Source organism: Polyodon spathula, chromosome 4 (genome assembly GCF_017654505.1).
Source record: "Polyodon spathula isolate WHYD16114869_AA chromosome 4, ASM1765450v1, whole genome shotgun sequence".
Classification (NCBI taxonomy): Eukaryota; Metazoa; Chordata; class Actinopteri; order Acipenseriformes; family Polyodontidae; genus Polyodon; species Polyodon spathula.
In genome coordinates this window covers 16,928,109-16,947,658 of record NC_054537.1, presented here as the reverse complement: position 1 = coordinate 16,947,658, position 19,550 = coordinate 16,928,109, and the positions used below count along the sequence as shown (strand labels likewise).

At 36.2% G+C, this 19,550-nt stretch overlaps 1 protein-coding gene across 1 annotated transcript in view; it reads left to right on the top strand.

Moving 5' to 3' along the window:
• Positions 1-19,550, top strand: part of LOC121313804 (POU domain, class 6, transcription factor 2-like) — a 117,070-nt gene that overhangs the window by 73,767 nt on the left and 23,753 nt on the right. Inside the window, exon 5 of the mRNA XM_041246599.1 lies at positions 18,243-18,374. Coding sequence (XP_041102533.1) covers positions 18,243-18,374 — 132 coding nt within the window. The remainder of the gene's footprint in view (positions 1-18,242; positions 18,375-19,550) is intronic.

The following is a 19,550-nucleotide window of genomic DNA, read 5'->3' as shown; positions in this document are numbered from 1 at the left end:
TATTTAATGTACTGCTGTTCCCATGCCTGCTTTGTTTAATAGGAGACTTCAGTCTCCTGTGCTAGAGAGGAATCAAATAATGTTTACATTATAAAACTAGCAAGAAGCTACTCCATACAACAATTTGACTGCTGTTTCCCGCAAGTAAAGCTTTTTTCTTGTTAGTTTTATACTGTTAGTCATAGGGCCTCAAATGTTTATATAACACCTTTCCAAAACAATAAATGCATCCCACTTTGCATAATTTGGAAGAATAAAAGGTCAGGATTTGCGAAGATAATTTTCTTTCAGATAATTTGCATGAGTATGATATAATTAGGTGAATGCCCAGAAGTTGGCATTGGTGTTCACTAACAGCACATCTGTAAAAAAAAAAAAAAAAAAGAAAAATTCTGCAGATTTATTTGATTAATACTTTGACACCTCAATTGAATTTGTATAATTCCAATGATACTGTATATGGTACAACTGACAAAATCGGATTGTTTGGGATTTGCATTTGTGTATAGGTGTGTGTGGGAAAAACAAATCAATGCCATTGTGAATTGTAAAGCTTCAAATGAAAGATTTCTGCAAGCTGGGGGGGATGCTATTAGTAGCCTTGGAGATCTCCTGTGTCACTTACTGTAAATAGGAAGCATGTTATTCTGGTCACTTTTTTTTTTTTTTAATGAAACACAGCACTTTAGCAATGACTCTGAGAAGATCTAGAAAAGATTGCTGAGACTAATTTGGGTAATTTGCGTTGTCTTTAAGAATATGTGCTTAGAGATTGGAGGGCAGATTCAAATATCACTGGCTTACACACAACCTTGTTTTTTATCATGGTAGTTCAAGCCAGCTGCCTTGTGGGACGTGGGAACAACGAAAATAAGCTGGTGGGTTGCTCAAACAAGTTTCTGTTCCACATGGCACATCAGCACACAGTTCCTCTGTATGTGACAACTCTCCATTTAGAAACAGAAGGGTTGGGCAGGCAGATTTGATAGCCCTCTGCAAGTGAATGATGAAACAGTTGAGATTATGAAATGTTCTTAAGTGTGTTAATAGGTTGATTGCTGAGCTGGAGCCCAGTGGATTTTCTGAAAGTTGATTGATTAGAGCTGCAGGTCTTTGCGCTCAAAGAGCTTGGGGGATTTGAATTGAAAATGCTGCCAAGTCTGTTACACTGAAATTTATCTTAATTAGATCTGAAAGACCTGTCACAGCAGAATAGTCACACCGATTAAAATGAAAAACAGGAGAAATTACTGATCAAATTAATCATAATGTCGGGCTACAGCTGTTGGTCTGATGTAATTTGCCACTCCAGTGAGTTACATCGGCCCAGGCAGAAGAAGGAGAGCTACTACATGCTGATCGGTAACACCAGCCAGCTTAGGGAAGCCCATCAGGACTCTCACTGTATTCATTCTCCCGACAATGCCTGACCCTGGAGCCTCACAAAGTGCAAAAAAAGAAGGTGAAAACCACAACACTGGCCAAAGCCTGCTGCCTTTTTCCTCTCAAACCGTTTTGAAGCATGTTGAATACTGTAAATGGGGTTCCAAAACCTTTCCTTGTTAGAAATCCGCTGTTCTTTATTCTAAAGCAGTTAAAGCATAGCAGCAGGCATCAACAGGAGATCTGTTATAGTTTCTTTCCAGCTATTTCAGCTATTTATTGCATTAGTATTAACCCTCACTTTTTACACAGCCCCCTTTTAATTGTGATCAAAATTCAATGTACTGCCTTTTGAAGAGAAGTTTTGTTTTCTTTTTTAGCATCCACATGACCAGTCTTTCAAAAATCCATCGTCGGTGATTGGCATAAATAAAATAAAGTTACAAAATGTATTCAAATTGAAACAGGTCTATTGAAGATTTCGATAAATGCCAACAGTGTTTTTTCACTTGCACTGAATCCACAAAATGGGCTTAAGTCATTATGGAGAGGGCTGTAATACTTGTTAATTACTTTTTTGCCTTTTGAAAATGAATTGGCATTCAACACAAACTTTTCTAACTACTTAGCAATGTGGTTGCAGCTGTCCCTCACTCCACATATTTAGCAGCTAGGGTTATGATGGACTGACAGCACCAATGTTTACAGAGAAGTCTTGGACAGTTTTTCCTGTTTCTTTCTACAGCGTATCCTCAATTATTTTGGCTTAGGAACACAGTCATTCCTAATACATAAATGAATGGTCTAACAGCACCTGCAGGCTCTCAGGGTAACTACTGCCAAAGGTTCTTAATCTTGTGTTCTTCAGAGTGAGAGAAAAGCTGTGAGCTTCAAACTCAGCTGCCCAAGACTTCTTTCATTGCGTACCACATAGCAATTTTCAATTGAGTTGACCAGAGGCATGTCTCCAGAGTTTACCTGAATTGTCGCTAAAAACCCTACCTCTCACGTAGCAGAGCAGGTACTCCAATTAATGTACAGTTCTGCAATATGTTAAATATGAATAGGCATTCGTTGGGAGTACTTGTTGAAAACCATCACCACAGAGGTCGGTCACTTTCCTTTATTAGAATTTGGCGTGTTCAACAATTTATTTTGCAATATAAAATACACAGAATTATTATAATATCTTCACCGAGTATTTTTCGGGGTCTTTCGGGGTGAGCTGTAGGAATGTATTGGTGATTATTGAGTAATGGTAAACAATATAAAAATGTGTATACTTACATAGCAGTTTAAAATATAATTTAAAGCACCCACATAAAAACGAATGCCCACACTACAATACGTCCAGCATTCCCTATTCAGGTGGTCAATACATGAAAAAAACAAAATATATTATTCAGAATGCAGCCTTTATGTTTATTGAAACAGTGCATATACTGTGCCAGATTTAAGATCAGGGCTAAAGCAAAAGCTGCCATCTGTATTTCAATTGGAATAGCCGTGTCCTTGAAAATCACCCCCTGCTAAACTAACCAGCTAATTCTTCTCCCAGTCTCTTCAAGTCTGTGACACCATTGTCCAGATATGGGTCAGAACCAATAAAACTGCCAAAAAGCTTGCCAAAAAAACTAAAGCATAGTGACAATGCAACCAGGAAACTGAGTGGTATAAAAATACTTTTTAATAACTAGATGTACACGTCTGCTAACTGATTAAATATAGTGGTGCAAAGATTGCCTCTTATTGGGTCTGCCTTAATAAGTGTTTTTTACAATTTCAATCTGGGTGAGCTTTGGCTGCCCTTAAGGTTCAGGGAGCAGGCTGATAATGTGCTTAGTTTGTGATCAGCCCTGAGAGCTTCAGTATGTAAATGTTGCTTCAGACTAAATGAGAAGCAAAGATCCGATTATGATTATAAGTGGTTCACCAGGAGAGGTTAAGTGAACCCTCCAGGGGTTCTACATGAGTAAAAGGGAGTACCAGTAAAACAGCAAAGAAGATGTCAGACCATTATCAACCATTTCATTCTGAATCTACAGCAGAGCAGTGCAGACCCTTTTGCACCTGATACATTTCAAGTCTGCATTTCATCTAAAACATTGGGTATTTTGGTCACTGTTCAGAAAGATTTAAATCATGACCTCTAAAGAAGGGTTGTTTATTATTATTATTATTATTATTATTATTATTATTATTATTATTATTATTATTATTATTATTATTATTATTAATTCAAATGTTTGTTGATGGATTAAATTAAAACGTGATATTAATTATAAACTGCTTTAGACTGAACAGTAGTTTATTTAACAGCAATCTAGACCAGTTTCAATATTTAAATACTAATTAAACAATGTTCTGCAAATAACGAGTTAAGGCTTTGTGAATAGTGATGGTGCTTGTTTAAGTCATTACTAATGAGCTATAGAAACGAGTAATGGGGTTCATTGGTGGCAGTTGCTGGGCAAAAGAGTATGGCCAATGATGGGGAGCAGTGTGATGAAGTGATTTGACATACATGTGATGCCCCGTACAATAAACGTTTTTCAGTATTCATACATTTTAGGGACCTTTTCAACTACCACATTATAAAACACAGGTTTTCACAGTTTCAAAAGCAATCTTTGTGGCAGAGCTATCAGTGAAACTTGAACAATTATTACGAGAGGCTGGCTGGCTTTGTGGATTGTATCTGGTACATCAGCAGTACTTTATTTCATAGGGAGGGAAGGTCCATTAATCTACTACACCATCCAGAAGGCATAACAATTCCTTATGTAAGAATTGCTCTGCAATATAAAAATATGCATGTACAGCATTCTGTTGACTGAACCAGAAAATAAGTGTGTCGCCCATCAACATTATTATATTTCAAATGAGTAATTATAAAATGTAGAGCACCAAAAATAATCTTAAAATGAAATAGCACTGGAATCATATCTGTAGCAGAAAGCTATTATATTTTATTCCGAACACAACCCTTGTCATGTGCCCACTTTTAGTGCTTGCATAAAAAGAATTGGAGTTAACATCTCAAGCCCATATTAAAAGCACTACAGTTCAGTAGACTCTCCAACATGTATTTCAACCAGAGATTACTGTATATGACGGCCTTGTATAAAGTAAAATTTAAATATTAATTTGAATAAAATGTAAATGTTGCCTAATGTCATCAATAGGAAGACACAGAAAGAAAGCACAATTGAGATGCCACGTTTTTAATGGTGTGGTCCAGCACATAAATGTTTTGAGAATATAAAGTACAAAAACATACAAATCTAAACAAAATCTCCTGTACTGCTAATGCCAATAGCAGCAATAATGGCAACATCTTTACTGTGTGAGGTATGTATGAATTTTAACGTTTAAATGATTTTTAAAAACATTCTTTCAGGATGTTTCAGACAAAAGCCCTTTTTCAGAAAAGTAAACACAATGCAGTAAACCATGTATAAAATTGGAAAAGTGCAGCACTGAAAACACAGTACTGCACCTCAGTTCCTAGGTAAGCAATTTCTAAAATAAGGAATACTGTAGGTTATAAATCCTGTGATTATAAATATATGCTAGGATTAGTATTTAGCACTGTTAACCAAAAACCTTTGAAAAACAGTAGCAGCAAACATATCGCAAAAAAAGAAATAGCTACTGCTACAGAGTTACCACTGAGAAAAAGTCTTTGCTTGAAACCTGTTAATGGTCTTGAGAAATTTGCAAATGTATCCCTTTAAAGGGTACATCAGCACTACATGAAAAAATAAAACATAAACTATCCCACCTTGCTGTTCCAAGTGTATTTTTTCATTGTTTAGTAATAATCAGATTCAAACCCCAGTTCTCCTGAGGTATAGTAAAAGGCTTGTTAATTAACTTAGGCATTCCCATTATTTTGTTCATAATAAGGTGTCATGAGGAAACTGCATGTCAAAATGTAATGTTTCACTCCAGGGAGATTTTACTATACATCAGTTAGAAATGTGGCAATATTGAACTCCAAGGGACAGCAAAGAAAGCGGGACCAACAGACATAATGGAAAGAAGCATGATAATGCAATTAGATTTTAACTTTAGATTTGTCTTTATTGTAACCTGGTTTTTGATTGTAGGAATGAGGTAATGATTTTAGCCTTATTGTGTTTATAAAGCTTTGCCATCGATGACCCTTTAGATATTGAGTTTAGGTCATTGAAAGATCATTTCCCATTGATCAAATGGATATTAAAGTCAGTCAAATGCTAAATTTATATGTCAAACAATTGTAAAAGTTCTTCCACAGAACAGAACATCATAAATAGATAATAAATATCGCTGGGGAGAATATCAGGTTAGTTTTCATATTTGAAAAATAATAAAACTGTCGCAGAGGATTTCTTCATGCATCAGGTATTTCTTATTGGTGATTATTTTGTTGTTAGGTTTTTATATATATATACACACACACACACACACACACACACACACACACACACAGAGTATATATATATATATATATATATATATATATATATATATATATTATATTTTTTTATAATAAATTACATGATCTCGAAAGGTGATGGATTAATAGACATAGCAGCATCTGCCCTTTTTTTATCCACACAACACAAGCAGCTGTTCATATCACAAACACACTTTCATACAGTGAGCCTTCCTTTGTTTAGCGGGAGTTCTGACTTCCATTGACAAGTACTAGTGTGACTGACTTTGTAAGTTAATATTGCTTGATTGAAATCCTTTTATTGATCTAGTGAGTTTTATCTGAATATATTACATTTTGTACAGTATACATGATAGCACAAGCCACGTCACCTGACTTCCTCTCATAGTTTAGAAGCATACCCAGATGTACCACATGTACTCTATCATGCGATGCTGTAAGTTCATCAGCAGCACACACCAAGAGAAAGTGTGCTCTGTCTATGCTGTTTAACTTGTGTTCGTTATTTGTAATTGGTTAACATCCTATATATTATGTATTATCAGTTGAAATGAAATTAAATGCTGCAGTTAATCAGAAATACTTTGTTACACTACTTAAGTGTTTGTTTTCAGGATCTGTACTACAGTATTTTATTTTTGGGATACTTGTACTTTTACTCAAGTATGTTTGTTTACAAAATAGTGTACTTTTTACTCCACTACATTTCCTAGAAGCATCTCGTTACTCGTTCTTTCAGATCACTGACTCTTGTGCTGGCCAGGATTCTGAAAAGCAGAGCCACATGCTCAGTGTCTGCTTGCTTTGATGATGACATAGTATGTTGATGCCCAACCAGAGACCGTTTTGAGTTTCAAAATAACCAATCAACAAACACAATGTTTAGCTGCAGAGGATGCATTAGTAGTTTAGAAGAGTAACAGGAATCTACACGCAGTTTCAAAACAGGATTTCACATTTTTTAACGTCTGATCCTAGAGTTGTTTTGTGAACTGTGTTTTATTAATGGGCAAAGGTTTTAACTAAAGTTTAAATTCCTGATTTGAGATTTACGTTAAGCAGTGAGCCCAAAGGAACAGGCTTAATTGTGTGGTAATGCCCGCTTCGTGCAGTTACATTCCCCCGTAGAAGGCGAAAAGGCTCATGAGGGCTCAAATGCTATTAGAATATGGATACGTTAAACATAATTAAAAAAATGTTCTAGTAGTTTTATCCTGATTTTTATGAAGAACTAGTTTTTGTTCTCAGTTTACCTCAGTATTCCATGAGTAATGCGGTTTTCTCAAAAAACATCCGTGGTCTGTTCAGCCTGTTTGGTTTAATCCAAGCGGTGGACCCTGTAGACTACTTCCAGTTGCAGCGTAAATAACAATTTAACACAGTACCATATTTAATTAAAATATTCTACTTGCATGCAGCTGTTCGTACCCTGTTTTGTGAAGTATTTGTTATCGATTACTTTTTTTTTTTAGGATTTGAGTGCATGTTTGAACAGCCAGCTAAATATCAGCTATTTTTTTAATTTTCGATTGAGTTTAAAAAACAAAAAACTTTATTTGCTATTCTAAATTTAAATAGATACAGTAAGGACAATAAGAACAGAGATTTTCTTCCATCAAACAGGAAAAGGTCAATAATAGCACGAGTGAATACATACTGGAGGCCTGCAGGTCGATTTTTGTTTTGTTCTTATTCAGGCGGATTTCCATGGGTAGATTTAAGGGCAGTTACTTTTTACTTCTGATACTTGAGTACTTTTAAGATATGATACTTTGGTACTTTTACTCAAGTAGTTTTCTAGAAGGAGGCTTTTATTTCATTTCATTTTTTTCCCCAAGTAACAGTACTTTTACTCAAGTAACATGTTTGAATACTTTTTCCACCCCTGCTGTTAATCTTGCACAGTATCCCAGGGTTAAAAAAAAATTGCTTCATCTTTCAAGAAAATGGCAATTCAAATACATACATTCTAGTCTCCTGACCAATGATGTGAAAAAAGGGGATCTTGTAGCACTCCTCACCACAGTTGTTTTAGTGTTTACACCTCCTGTCTGAAAAGGGACCCAGCAGAATCACTGCTTGTTAGTTCATAATTTAGGATCCTCAGCATGTACTGGCTTAAATGGTGCAGAAAACAGTCTTGTTTCACCCCTTCTCATCAGAATCCAGTATGTTCCAATCCTTGCCATCAAGCAAGGTAGCTCCTCTGTCAGTCTAGATAACCTTTTGCCTGAACCTCAGTACACTGAAGCAGTACCAAGACACACTGCAAAAACAGATTGGAGTTTTTAACTAGCTGAGTGGCTGGTGCTTGACTGCAATAGGTGAATATCAGCTTTTTAGTAATTTTAAGAGTAAAATAGCTGTTCAGAAAATGCTTTTGGTTTTTCCTTTTGTTGTGCCTCTTTACAGTATTTTGAGAGGCGCTCAATGTAAAGATTTTTGGATTCTCCACTTTCCCTCCACAAGATGCCTCTCTGCAGTAGAAAGCTTTCAAATGAGTAATCGAAAGAAACCTTTTGCCAATCACTAGGGAGTCTTTAGAGGCAGCTTTCGATTGGAGCGCCTGTGTAGAGGGCCCTGCGAGCCGGAGGTGTTTGTGAGCATTTCTAATGACGTTTTGATGTACATGTGCAAAATTGATGTCGGAAGGATCATTGTAAAGTCTTAAACAGTGTAATATTGAGGACATTTTCAGCAGGCAAGAGGATTCTGGCTGGGTGAGCCCAGTGTATTTTCTCATGTCACACTTGATTAAGTTCACAGGGAAGAGGAAAATAGTAAAAAAAAAAAAAAAATCCTATTACTACAGCACTGTATCAGCCTGTTTTCCCTTTTAATAACACATTAGTATCCTTTTCTTTTGTGGGTTCAGAAGTGTTTACACAGTTCAAGTTATTATATAGTAGACACACAGTAAATCGTTTAGAAATTACTTGATTATGGCTTCCTCTTACAATTGTTTTATAATCAATAGGAAATAACATCTACGAGCAGTTAAGGTTAAAGATAAGCTTTGTAGAAATAACCTAAATATGCATGTCAAGAAAATGGGGGGAAAAAAGTACTAAAACAAATAATACCTGGGTTGCATCTGTAAAAAATCTGTTTCATAGTTTGAGACCAAAGTTTAGAGACCCGCTGTAAATCTTCTCTAGATTGACTGTGGGCGGTAGGACAGGCAAGTTAGTAAGCTGTTAAAGAAATGCAGTACTATAGGACAGTAAAGAGCCCATCAGAAGCAAGCATTTCTGTATGTATTCTTTGCATTAGCCTTCTAGATGAGGTTCTTTCAAGTTGAGATGACAGTTCTCTACATTGTCAAGAAGGTTGTTTTTAACTCCAACAACAGTATTTTATCAACAGATAGACAATGGAAGAAAACATGCTCCCCTTTAATATCTGCCGGGTCACCATGACAATAGTCTACTTTTTCTTTTTCATTCAGGAGATTGCACAGGCTATTGCACTTGCTGACCCTAATGGTCAGGTGGTAAGTGTGTTGGACAATGAAGCTAATAGTGTTTAAATCATTTTTTCCACATTATTGCTTTTTTGTGGTATTTTAAAGACCGATGATTTCCACTCTGTAAACAGAGGTGAAACATTTTGACACAATGGTTACACCTTTTTTCTTTTTTTTTTTTCATATTGCAATTTGTCTTTACTGACCCATGTTTATTCAATATTAGCTGAAGAGAGTGAGGTGGGCAAGGTGGGATGTGACAGTGGATTAATGCAGGATATTGCTGCTCTAGAAAGAGTGCAAAGAAGAGTGACCAGAATTATTCTGTGTTTTAAAGGCATGTCATATGCAGAAAGGCTTAAAGAATTGAATCTATTCAGATTTATTTATTTTATTTTGTTTAGTAGTCAGCAATTGTTTTTATAATTTTTTCTCTCAATTTGGAATAGCCAATTATTTTTAGGACCAGCTCACCGCTACCACCCCGGCGCTGACTCGGGAGCAGCAAAAGAGTGTCCCTTCAGCCGATCGCTTCTTTTCACACTGCAGGCCCACCATGCAGCCACCTCAGAGCTACAGCGTCGGAGGACAATGCAGCTCTGGGAAGATTACAGGCAAGCCCGCAGGTGCCCAGCCAGATTACAGGGGTCACTGGTGCGTGGTGAGCCAAGGACATACAGGGGCATACAGAACAGAAATTAGGAGGCACATTTTTACACAGTGAATTGTGAGAGTCTGGAACCAACTCCCCAGTAATGTTGTTGAAGTTCACACCCTGGGTCTCCTCTCATTTGTAAACTTTCTTATGTTCTTAATGCAGTGCTTTAATGTGCTTGTCTTTTACCTCTTCAACATGATCAGGGTTAAATTGGTTCCAGGCTGAATGAAGAAACTAGAAAATGTTATGCAGAAATTATCAGTTGCGTTGGACTAGGTTTCTTGCACTAGTTTTGGGGGTTTTTTTTTGAGAAACTAGTCCAAAACCACAAACCTCAAGTACTACAGTAGTGGAGGAGGGATGAATAGTACAGAATGAAATTGCCTACACTTGCTTGAACTGAATTCCCCCTTCAGTTCTCATTTTATGCAGAGAAAACCCAGGATCAAATTTGAGACCCCAGGGCCTGAGGGGAATATAGGTAAACATTACAATATCTTGATAGATATTGGTTTTTGTACTTAGTGACAGAGAAATATACAGGTTGCACACCATATGAATTCTCAGTGTCAACTAAGAGCGATTTTTAATCTGGGTTTTTGGGTTAATGTCACTACATTAATAACATTGGACGATGACATTCATAGGCTCTCTGGAGATATTTTTGTAATTTCAATGTATATGTTTACCTTCAGAAACATTTGAATGTGGAGCACAACTTCTACCAATTAACTCTGAGAAACCATGAGCTTCATTCCTATGATCATTCATATAATTTGATCACTCATATTATTCGTTTATGCATATTTGTATTCAATTTAACATTTGTTCTGGCTTCTAAAGCACCTACTTAAAAATGATCAGTAAGCAACTTCAATTGCCATTAACATACTACAATATGAGTACTGTACATGGCTGAAGCTCTGGCCTCATGCTGAAATTCAGGTCCTGTGATCTGAACCTGCTTGTAATCTCAAAAGGCATTCAATACAGTTGATGGGTAAAGGGTAAAATAGACAGTATGATGAGCAGTGTTCAAAACAGATAGCCTTTATATAAAAGAGGAATGTGATGGTTACGTTTGAAGATAAACTATATTTCCAGACATTCAGGAGAAGAAGAAAAAAAAAAAGCTGTGAACATCAAATTGTATTTCCAGTCCACAAACAGAGAAATCATTACTTATTCTCCAGAAACACATACAATCAGTTTAAATCATGGGGTAAGCGGTGATCATGTAGGTCTGTTATTTTCTGCTTGCCTTGGTAGCAGTGTGAGAAATCATTGCTGTAGAAAATCGGCCGTTTGGAAGTCAAACATGGCTATCCTCCCCTTATGTGTGTTTACAGCTCCATGGTGCGGACCCTGCCATCAACATTATTGAAAAGGGCATTGCACTGACAGAGCACTTTTTATAGGCTTATAGGATAGTATTACCCCTGAATGGATGAATTACCCACACAATCATAAAGACTTTCATACTGTGTAAAGGATGTTGTGAGTGCTTTGCGCCTTCCATTCCCTTCCAATGGATCATCACGCTGTTGATGCCCTTTTTTTATTTTATTTTTTTACTGTACTCACACACTGTCTTCCTCCAGAGCCTTTACCCAGGCACCTGTGGAGATCTTTACAGCCAGTTGATCTTCAAAAGTCAGATTTTTAAAGTGGGATAGCTTAGCTTGCTTCATGATAGGAGTCTTTTCCAGTTCAGTGCATACTAATAGGGAAAATTGCTGTATTCTGTAGAGTTGCTTATTTTACACAAGGCAGGATACAATGGGCAGTATTATATCTGACTGGCAGCTTCTGAATTGGCACGTAGGTCACTTTGTGTGTCGCCATGGCTCAAACCCAAGGCCTTCCCTCTCCACTGCAGCCCTGTTAAGGACTGAAGCCGTTCTTGATGTACATCACACTCCTGGCATGCTGGAGGTCCAGCTTTGATAAAAGATAACAAGTAACATTACTTAATCCAGGCTTTGCCAACATCTCATGACTCCCACTGTTAACTTCATAGTGATACAGATATTGATATCCAGACTCCCCACAGGCTAGGAAAGACACCATTAGAATTCTTCTAAAGAAATACATTGGATAGTGTGTTTGCATGCTAAACATAAATGCAAGAAACAGACCTGCTTATCGCACATTGAATGATCAAACTCGACTGGCATAAGGATCTATCAAGTAATACTTCAATGCAGGTTTATCATTTAATGCAATCGCTGAGCACATTGTGAAAAGCTCATAGATTTGCTATATGATGGTAGCACTTCAGCGGTTTCTGCATTGCTAACTTTCATAAAGTATATTTATTTATTGGAAGATATTTATAAAAGATAGGTCCGCCAAGATGCAACATCTCAGATCCAGGGAAATCATATTCTCCTGTCAGATGCTGAGAAAGATTTTAAAAATGTAATTAGTCATGACTAATGAGTCCTATAAAAGTTTACTGCAGAAAATTCCATTGCAAAGCGCTGTAAAGCCAAGTAGCAGGGTTCTGAAAACTATAGCTTTATACATATGTTGCTACAACTATTAAATAATGTACTGTGAGCAGGGAGAGGGTTAAATTCCTCCCTGCCAAAAAAAAAAAAAAAATGCATGCTTTGTTTAATTGTTTAATTTAATTTGTTGTTTAATTATCACCCGCACCTGGGAATTATTGTAAATTAGTGCTAGGTGTAGGGTTTAAAAAGACTGTTGTGGAGAAGGAAACAGGAAGGTGTGTGCCCTGTTTCTGAGCAGCCACAACTGTGAGTACTGTGTGTTAAACTGTGTGTTTGTCTACCGGTAAACAGCTTAGCTGTCCGGTGTGTTAGTTAGGGTGATCCTGACTGTTTAGTTAGTGCTCCGAGGGAGCTAGGTGTTTATTTGTTTTTTGTTTATTTTGTATTATTAAAAAGTACGTGTAAGCGCTAAAACTGCAATTGTTGTTTCTGGGTCTGCTTTTTTAAAGTTCAAAAGAACCTGAGTGAGTGCAGCTCATTTACATTACCTGGAATTTTTCTGTTCATTGTTAACATCCTGACAACTTTTTACACTCATAACTTTCAACTCTGTTTGAAAGCTCTTTTTAAAATGGCTGCTCTATTTACTGGACCAATTAAGCTTCTAATAAGCAGCATAGTTTTAGGGAGATCGGGTCTAACTAGCCTGCTTAATTTTTTTTTAGGATGCGTCATTGACAATGGATAACTACAAAGCATATGACAAGGTTTATTTATATTTCCAGAAAGCTTTTGACAAAGTACTGCATAAAAGATGAATTCTCAAACTGAACGCAGTAGGGAGTGGTTAACATGTAGAAAACAGAAAGTACTAATAACCTCAAAATGGAGTGAGGCAACCAGTGGAGTACCAAAGGGATCAGTACTAGGTCCTCTGCTATTCCGAATCTACTATAATGACTTTGATTCTGGTATAATATGTAAACTTGTTAAATTTGCAGATGACACAAAAATAGGAGGAGTGGCAAACACAGCTGCATCAGCAAAGGTCATTCAAAATGATCTAGACAGCATTTAGAACTGCACAGACATCTGGCAAATGACATTTAATAGAGAAAAGTGTAAGGTACTGCACACAGGCAATAAAAATGTGCATTATAAATATCAGATGGGGGATACTGAAATTGAAGAAGGAATCTATGAAAAACACCAAGGAGTTTATGTTGACTGTTTAAAAAGCATGTCATATGCAGGCAGACTAAAATAATTGAATCTATTCAGTCTTGAACAAAGAAAACCAGATTCAAGCATTCAGAATTCTAAAAGGTATTGACAGTGTCCACCCAAGGGACTTTTTTGACCTGAAAAAAGAAACCAGAACATAAAATAGGAGGTACTTTTAAACAGATAATTGTGAGAGTCTGGAACCAACTCCCCAGTAATGTTGTTGAAGCTGATACCCTGGGAGCCTTCAAGAAGCTGCTTGATGAGATTCTGGGATCAATAAGCTACTAACGACCAAACGAGCAAGATAGGCAAAATGGCCTCCTCGTTTGTAAACTTTCTTATGTTAAGCACTTAATTGGTCCAATTAAGTCATTTAGGGTACAGTCGAAACAAAAACCAGGAGGGACACCGGCCCTCCAGGACCACAATTGGAGACCCTACTGTAACTCAATGGTTTTCAAACTCTGGTCTTGGGGGGTCTAATTGAGCAAATTATCATTTTAATTAAGGGTCTAGTTAAGTTACTGAGATCTCAGTTGGAATGAAAACCAGCAGACACATGGGTCCCCAAGACCAGGGTTGAAAACCACTGCAGAAAGAGCAATTTACAAAAAAAAAAAAACAACAGAACAAGAAGTGCTCTGGCTTTTATTTCACACAAAAACATGGATCGTTGTTGCTATGTTACCTGTTTGACAATGTGGGCAGTAACCCTTACACTGTCAGCCATTTTGAAAAGAGCTTTGAAACAGAGTTATGAAAGTTATGAGTGTAAAAAGTTGTCAGGATGTTAACAATGTTCGGTATTTAAATAGTTGTGGCAACACGAGGGGATGTGTAAGGCTAGATTTTTCATAACCCCACTACTTACTCTTTAAGGCATGATAGTAAATGCACAATTTAAGCTTTGTAAACTGCAGAAGTACTGTGCATATTAACCACATTAAACCTATGTGGGAAAGCATAACAAAACACATTTAGGAAAGCACTGTATGTCGTGTAACCTTGGTAATTTTTTTTTTTTTATCATTATATTTAGGATTTATATTTATATTTATAAACCTAGGGGTGCTGGGGGTGCGGCAGCCTGGCTTTGCATGGCTTCCATCATATGCAGGGGTTAGTTTTGTTCAATGGCTTTCAGCACCCCCACTTTAAAAATTGTTCCAGTGCCACCACACTCACGTTGTTTTTGTTCACAGAAATCTTAATACATGCTGGGTTAAGCTGCAAAAGTTGAAGTTTCCTAATTAACTCTGTTGAACACATGCTAAGCAATGCAACATTATAATCTTACCTTGCATACCTTTTACATACAACCAGTCTGTTACTGATGTGTATGTACATTGATTTTAGTAAACAGACATGTTTTATACAGTGCAAAGCTGTGCATTTACAAAAACAGGAATACATATCATGTAATCAGTACTGACTCACTGCAGTATCAGAAATGCAATGTGCTTTTAGTCAATATGAACCAATTACTTAGACACACTTGATATCTTGCAAAACCTATTTCCCCTACTGTACAAATGAAGCTCTTGTTACTAATGCTAGAGTTACAATAGGATTTTACAAACATTTATTGCAGAATATGGATTTTGTTCTACAACATGACAATTTAACTGTAGCTTCAAATATTTTCCAAGACATTTTACATTTCTTATTAAACATCTTTTTTTTTTTTTTTTTTTTTTTTTTTTACAACAGATAGAATTCTTTATTCCCTTTTGGGCTACAAAACACAATTTTACATATTTCATATACATGAATCAAACCTTTTATTAAAAAAAGTAAAATACCATAGGGTTTCTACATATTTATTTATTTGTAAATATTTATACAGCCTTGGTCCACTGAGATGCAATATTTTATTTGCCAGGGTGTTCTGCTGGCAAGTATTGAATTTCTAACCAATCCGTTTAATACAAGTTTAGATATAATAATACATTTTAGACAGCATTACAGCCATTCTGTACCTGCTTGTGCTGTGACATTTTCCTCCTGCATTGTGGTTCTGACAGTTCATATTCACTTTTCTACATAAATAAAATTATTTTAACAATTCATTATCATAGCAGTTTTACACACAATAATATATGTCTCAAATTGGTTTTCAGTGAATTGACTGTGATTATCAGAATAATCCCTGTGCTCCTGTTCTGTACTGCAAAGCACCATAATTGGGATCAATAAGGTCATTTAAACTCTATTCAGTTTGTATTACAAGACTTAGTAATGAATTAAAGGTGTAGGGTCCTAAGAACTGTAACATTCATCACACTAAGTGAAGTTTAGTAACATAACAGTAACATTTGTTACAATACATGTATTGCGGTAAACCATTCTATTACCATAGTAGCATAAAACATTAAAAAAATAAGTAATCTAAAATATAAAAACTTTTCATTTTATTTGTACTCTCCAAAGAATCATCAGATTATTGATTTTAAACCAATGCGCTTGACACACACGCACACTTTTATTATCTGGCTATTTAAAAAAAAAATGCTGTCAATGAAAAAATATTGATCACCCATGGCCTTTTTTGAATTGCATTTCTGAACTAGTAATAATTCAGTAATAAAATGTGATCACAAGAAATCTGTCTGTTGTTTTAAGTCATAATAGGTATTTATTTTTTACTTAATGTAGGTGAAAATATATTTTATTTAGTATAGGTAAAAGATCATTATGAATTGATGATTTTTTTTAGTATTGTGATTCAAAGGTCCCTCAAAAATAATTCATTATCATAGCAGTTTTACACACAATAATATATGTCTCAAATTGGTTTTCAGTGAATTGACTGTGATTATCAGAATAATCCCTGTGCTCCTGTTCTGTACTGCAAAGCACCATAATTGGGATCAATAAGCTACTAACAACCAAACGAGCAAGATGGGCCGAATGGCCTCCTCTCGTTTGTAAACTTTCTTATGTTCTTATGTTCTTATAACAAAGAAAGACCCGCCCCCTTTGTGGTCCAATTCGGTTACACCGTATACACTCAACAATGCAAATAATTCTCTGATTGGACTGGTAAATTATCAGTCTAGAAAACATAAGCTGTTGTTAGGAAGACTTTGCTCTCAACCTTCTTCAAATGAAAACCTAATAACAGTAAGCATTACTACAGAGGTAGTTAGCTTTACAAAATCACTGTATAACTAAGTATTGAGCCTTATATTATGACACAAGTCAGAAGTAAGGTCATTTAAACTCTATTCAGTTTGCATTACAAGACTTAGTAATGAATTAAAGGTGTAGGGTCCTAAGAACTGTAACATTCATCACACTAAGTGAAGTTTAGTAACATAACAGTAACATTTGTTACAATACATGTATTGCGGTAAACCATTCTATTACCATAGTAGCATAAAACATTAAAAAAATAAGTAATCTAAAATATAAAAACTTTTCATTTTATTTGTACTCTCCAAAGAATCATCAGATTATTGATTTTAAACCAATGCGCTTGACACACACGCACACTTTTATTATCTGGCTATTTAAAAAAAAAATGCTGTCAATGAAAAAATATTGATCACCCATGGCCTTTTTTGAATTGCATTTCTGAACTAGTAATAATTCAGTAATAAAATGTGATCACAAGAAATCTGTCTGTTGTTTTAAGTCATAATAGGTATTTATTTTTTACTTAATGTAGGTGAAAATATATTTTATTTAGTATAGGTAAAAGATCATTATGAATTGATGATTTTTTTTAGTGTTGTGATTCAAAGGTCCCTCAAAAATAATTATCAGAAGTGTATTCAAATGAATTCTCTGTGAACTTTCTTTTTAACTATACGAACAGAACTGATCTGAAATTTCCAATGTGCAATCTAAGAAATTATGGTTTTCATAATGATGGTTTTCACCTTGGTCCACCTATTTTGATAATATGGTGGCAGTTACTTTCGTTGTGTTTGAGATAAATTCAGTAGATCTCAAATACTAAGATGAACAGTACACCATGTTCAGTCAGGTGTTTACTTTAAAATTGGAAGTTGATAACTTAAACATGTCTCAGTGGTGTGGTGGTTAAATACTCTCTGCTTTAGCTTTGGCTAGGTATCTGTAATAAGACACTTCATCTTAGTTTCGGGGTTTAACAAGGTTATTACAAAATAATGCTGTCTGTACTTTGTGGAAAGATAAAGACTGTCATTTTTAAACCCGAGAAAGAAGCAGCGAATGGGCAATAGTTCATAATCAGAATGGTTTGTGAGAGTGACAGGCCATGTTACTGTGATGTATTGCTGTGTTTGTTCCTTCTATTGTTAAAGCTACAGGGTCCAGACATGCTGAGTGAAATTCATGCCCTCAAACAGGCCAAAAAGGAGCCACTAGCGGCTGCCGAAACAGTTAACACAATTCCCCAGTCACTTCTCTTCAAGGCAGCTTTGAATCCAGTATTACTGTAAAGGTGACATCATGTAATATAGGGTAAATACAGTTATAGATAGATGGATAGATAGATAGATGGATAGATAGATAGATAGATGGATGGATAGATAGATAGATAGATAGATATATAGATAGATAGATGCACAGCTTGCTTGTAAATAACATTAAAGTGCATATTGCTCTTTTGTTCTTCAGCTCAATCCACTGGCCAGCCAAGCCGCAGCGGCAGCAGCCTTGGGGTCTATAGCCGGCTCGCAGGCCTTCGGAAATGCACTGTCCAGTCTTCAGGGGGTCACAGGGCAACTGGTCACTAATGCACAAGGACAGGTGAGTGTCAAATGAGTGATTGAAGTTAGTGGTGCATGTCTTTTAAAAGTGTGCATAAAAAAAAAAAAAAAAAACTGGAACATTTCATGGTGTTGAGGCAGAATCATGTGGATGATTGAAGAACTTGACAAAGTTTTTAGATCAATCAGCTACTAGGAACGGGATGAACTTAGTTCGACTGACCAGCCTCCTTATGTTCTTACAAGTACTAAACAAGTTCATATTTTCATATGTAATGTTGTTGTACCAGCTTGTAATCAGAGTTGATTGGTAAAGAGCCATTAACCCGCTATTAGTTAAATTCATAAACAAAATGAACTGGCTATTATGCTTTGTTTAGGCCTAGGTCTTTGTTAGTTCATTACTTATTAAATTCATGTATAATGTAAATTCTAACATTACCGATTTTAAACGGAAAATACATTGCCCAAGTATCCTGATTTAAGCTGCATTCGGAGGAATAAATGGACACAGGAGGCAACGTGCGGTCCAAAGGCAGTTAAAACCTCCCTTTATTAGCTCTTAGCGGGAAACAGATAGCTTAGACAGGACACCACTGGACAGAGCCCTAAGCAAAACCCACATGTCTCGCTTACTCATGCCCATGCACACACACAGACACAACACAAGACTGCAAATTAATCAAGAAGGCACAGTGTAGCAACTGTTTACAGTGAATACCCCCACCCCCATCCCCAGTCCATAACACAGTCCATTTCAGTGGCGATAATCAGCATTGTGGCTGCCCCGCCGCTACAGTATTATCATTTATTGAGTGTCTGCTACATGCAGGAAATAATAATTCCCTTAATGTAAAACATTGTTCTTTGAGGTTTGCTGTTTAACATTGAGGCTGCATCCACTTGCATTAATGTGCACTTAATTACAGCACAATGTAGTTGTCATTCGCCTTACTGCACATGCCATTAATGAGTGTATGTTACAAGAAAAAAAGAAAAGGACCCCATTTTGAATGACTTGTCACTGCTTCTTGTTGGGAACCCCCTAGGTAGTCCAGTAAATAACACATTTTCCTGGGGCACACTAGTTCAGGGATCACTTAACAGATTATTTACTTAAATGTATGTTTCAACAGGAAGATGAAGCACATACAGCTATTTTTAGATGGAAAGTTCTTCAGGAGGATACAGTATAGTCACCTATAGTGTCAGCTCT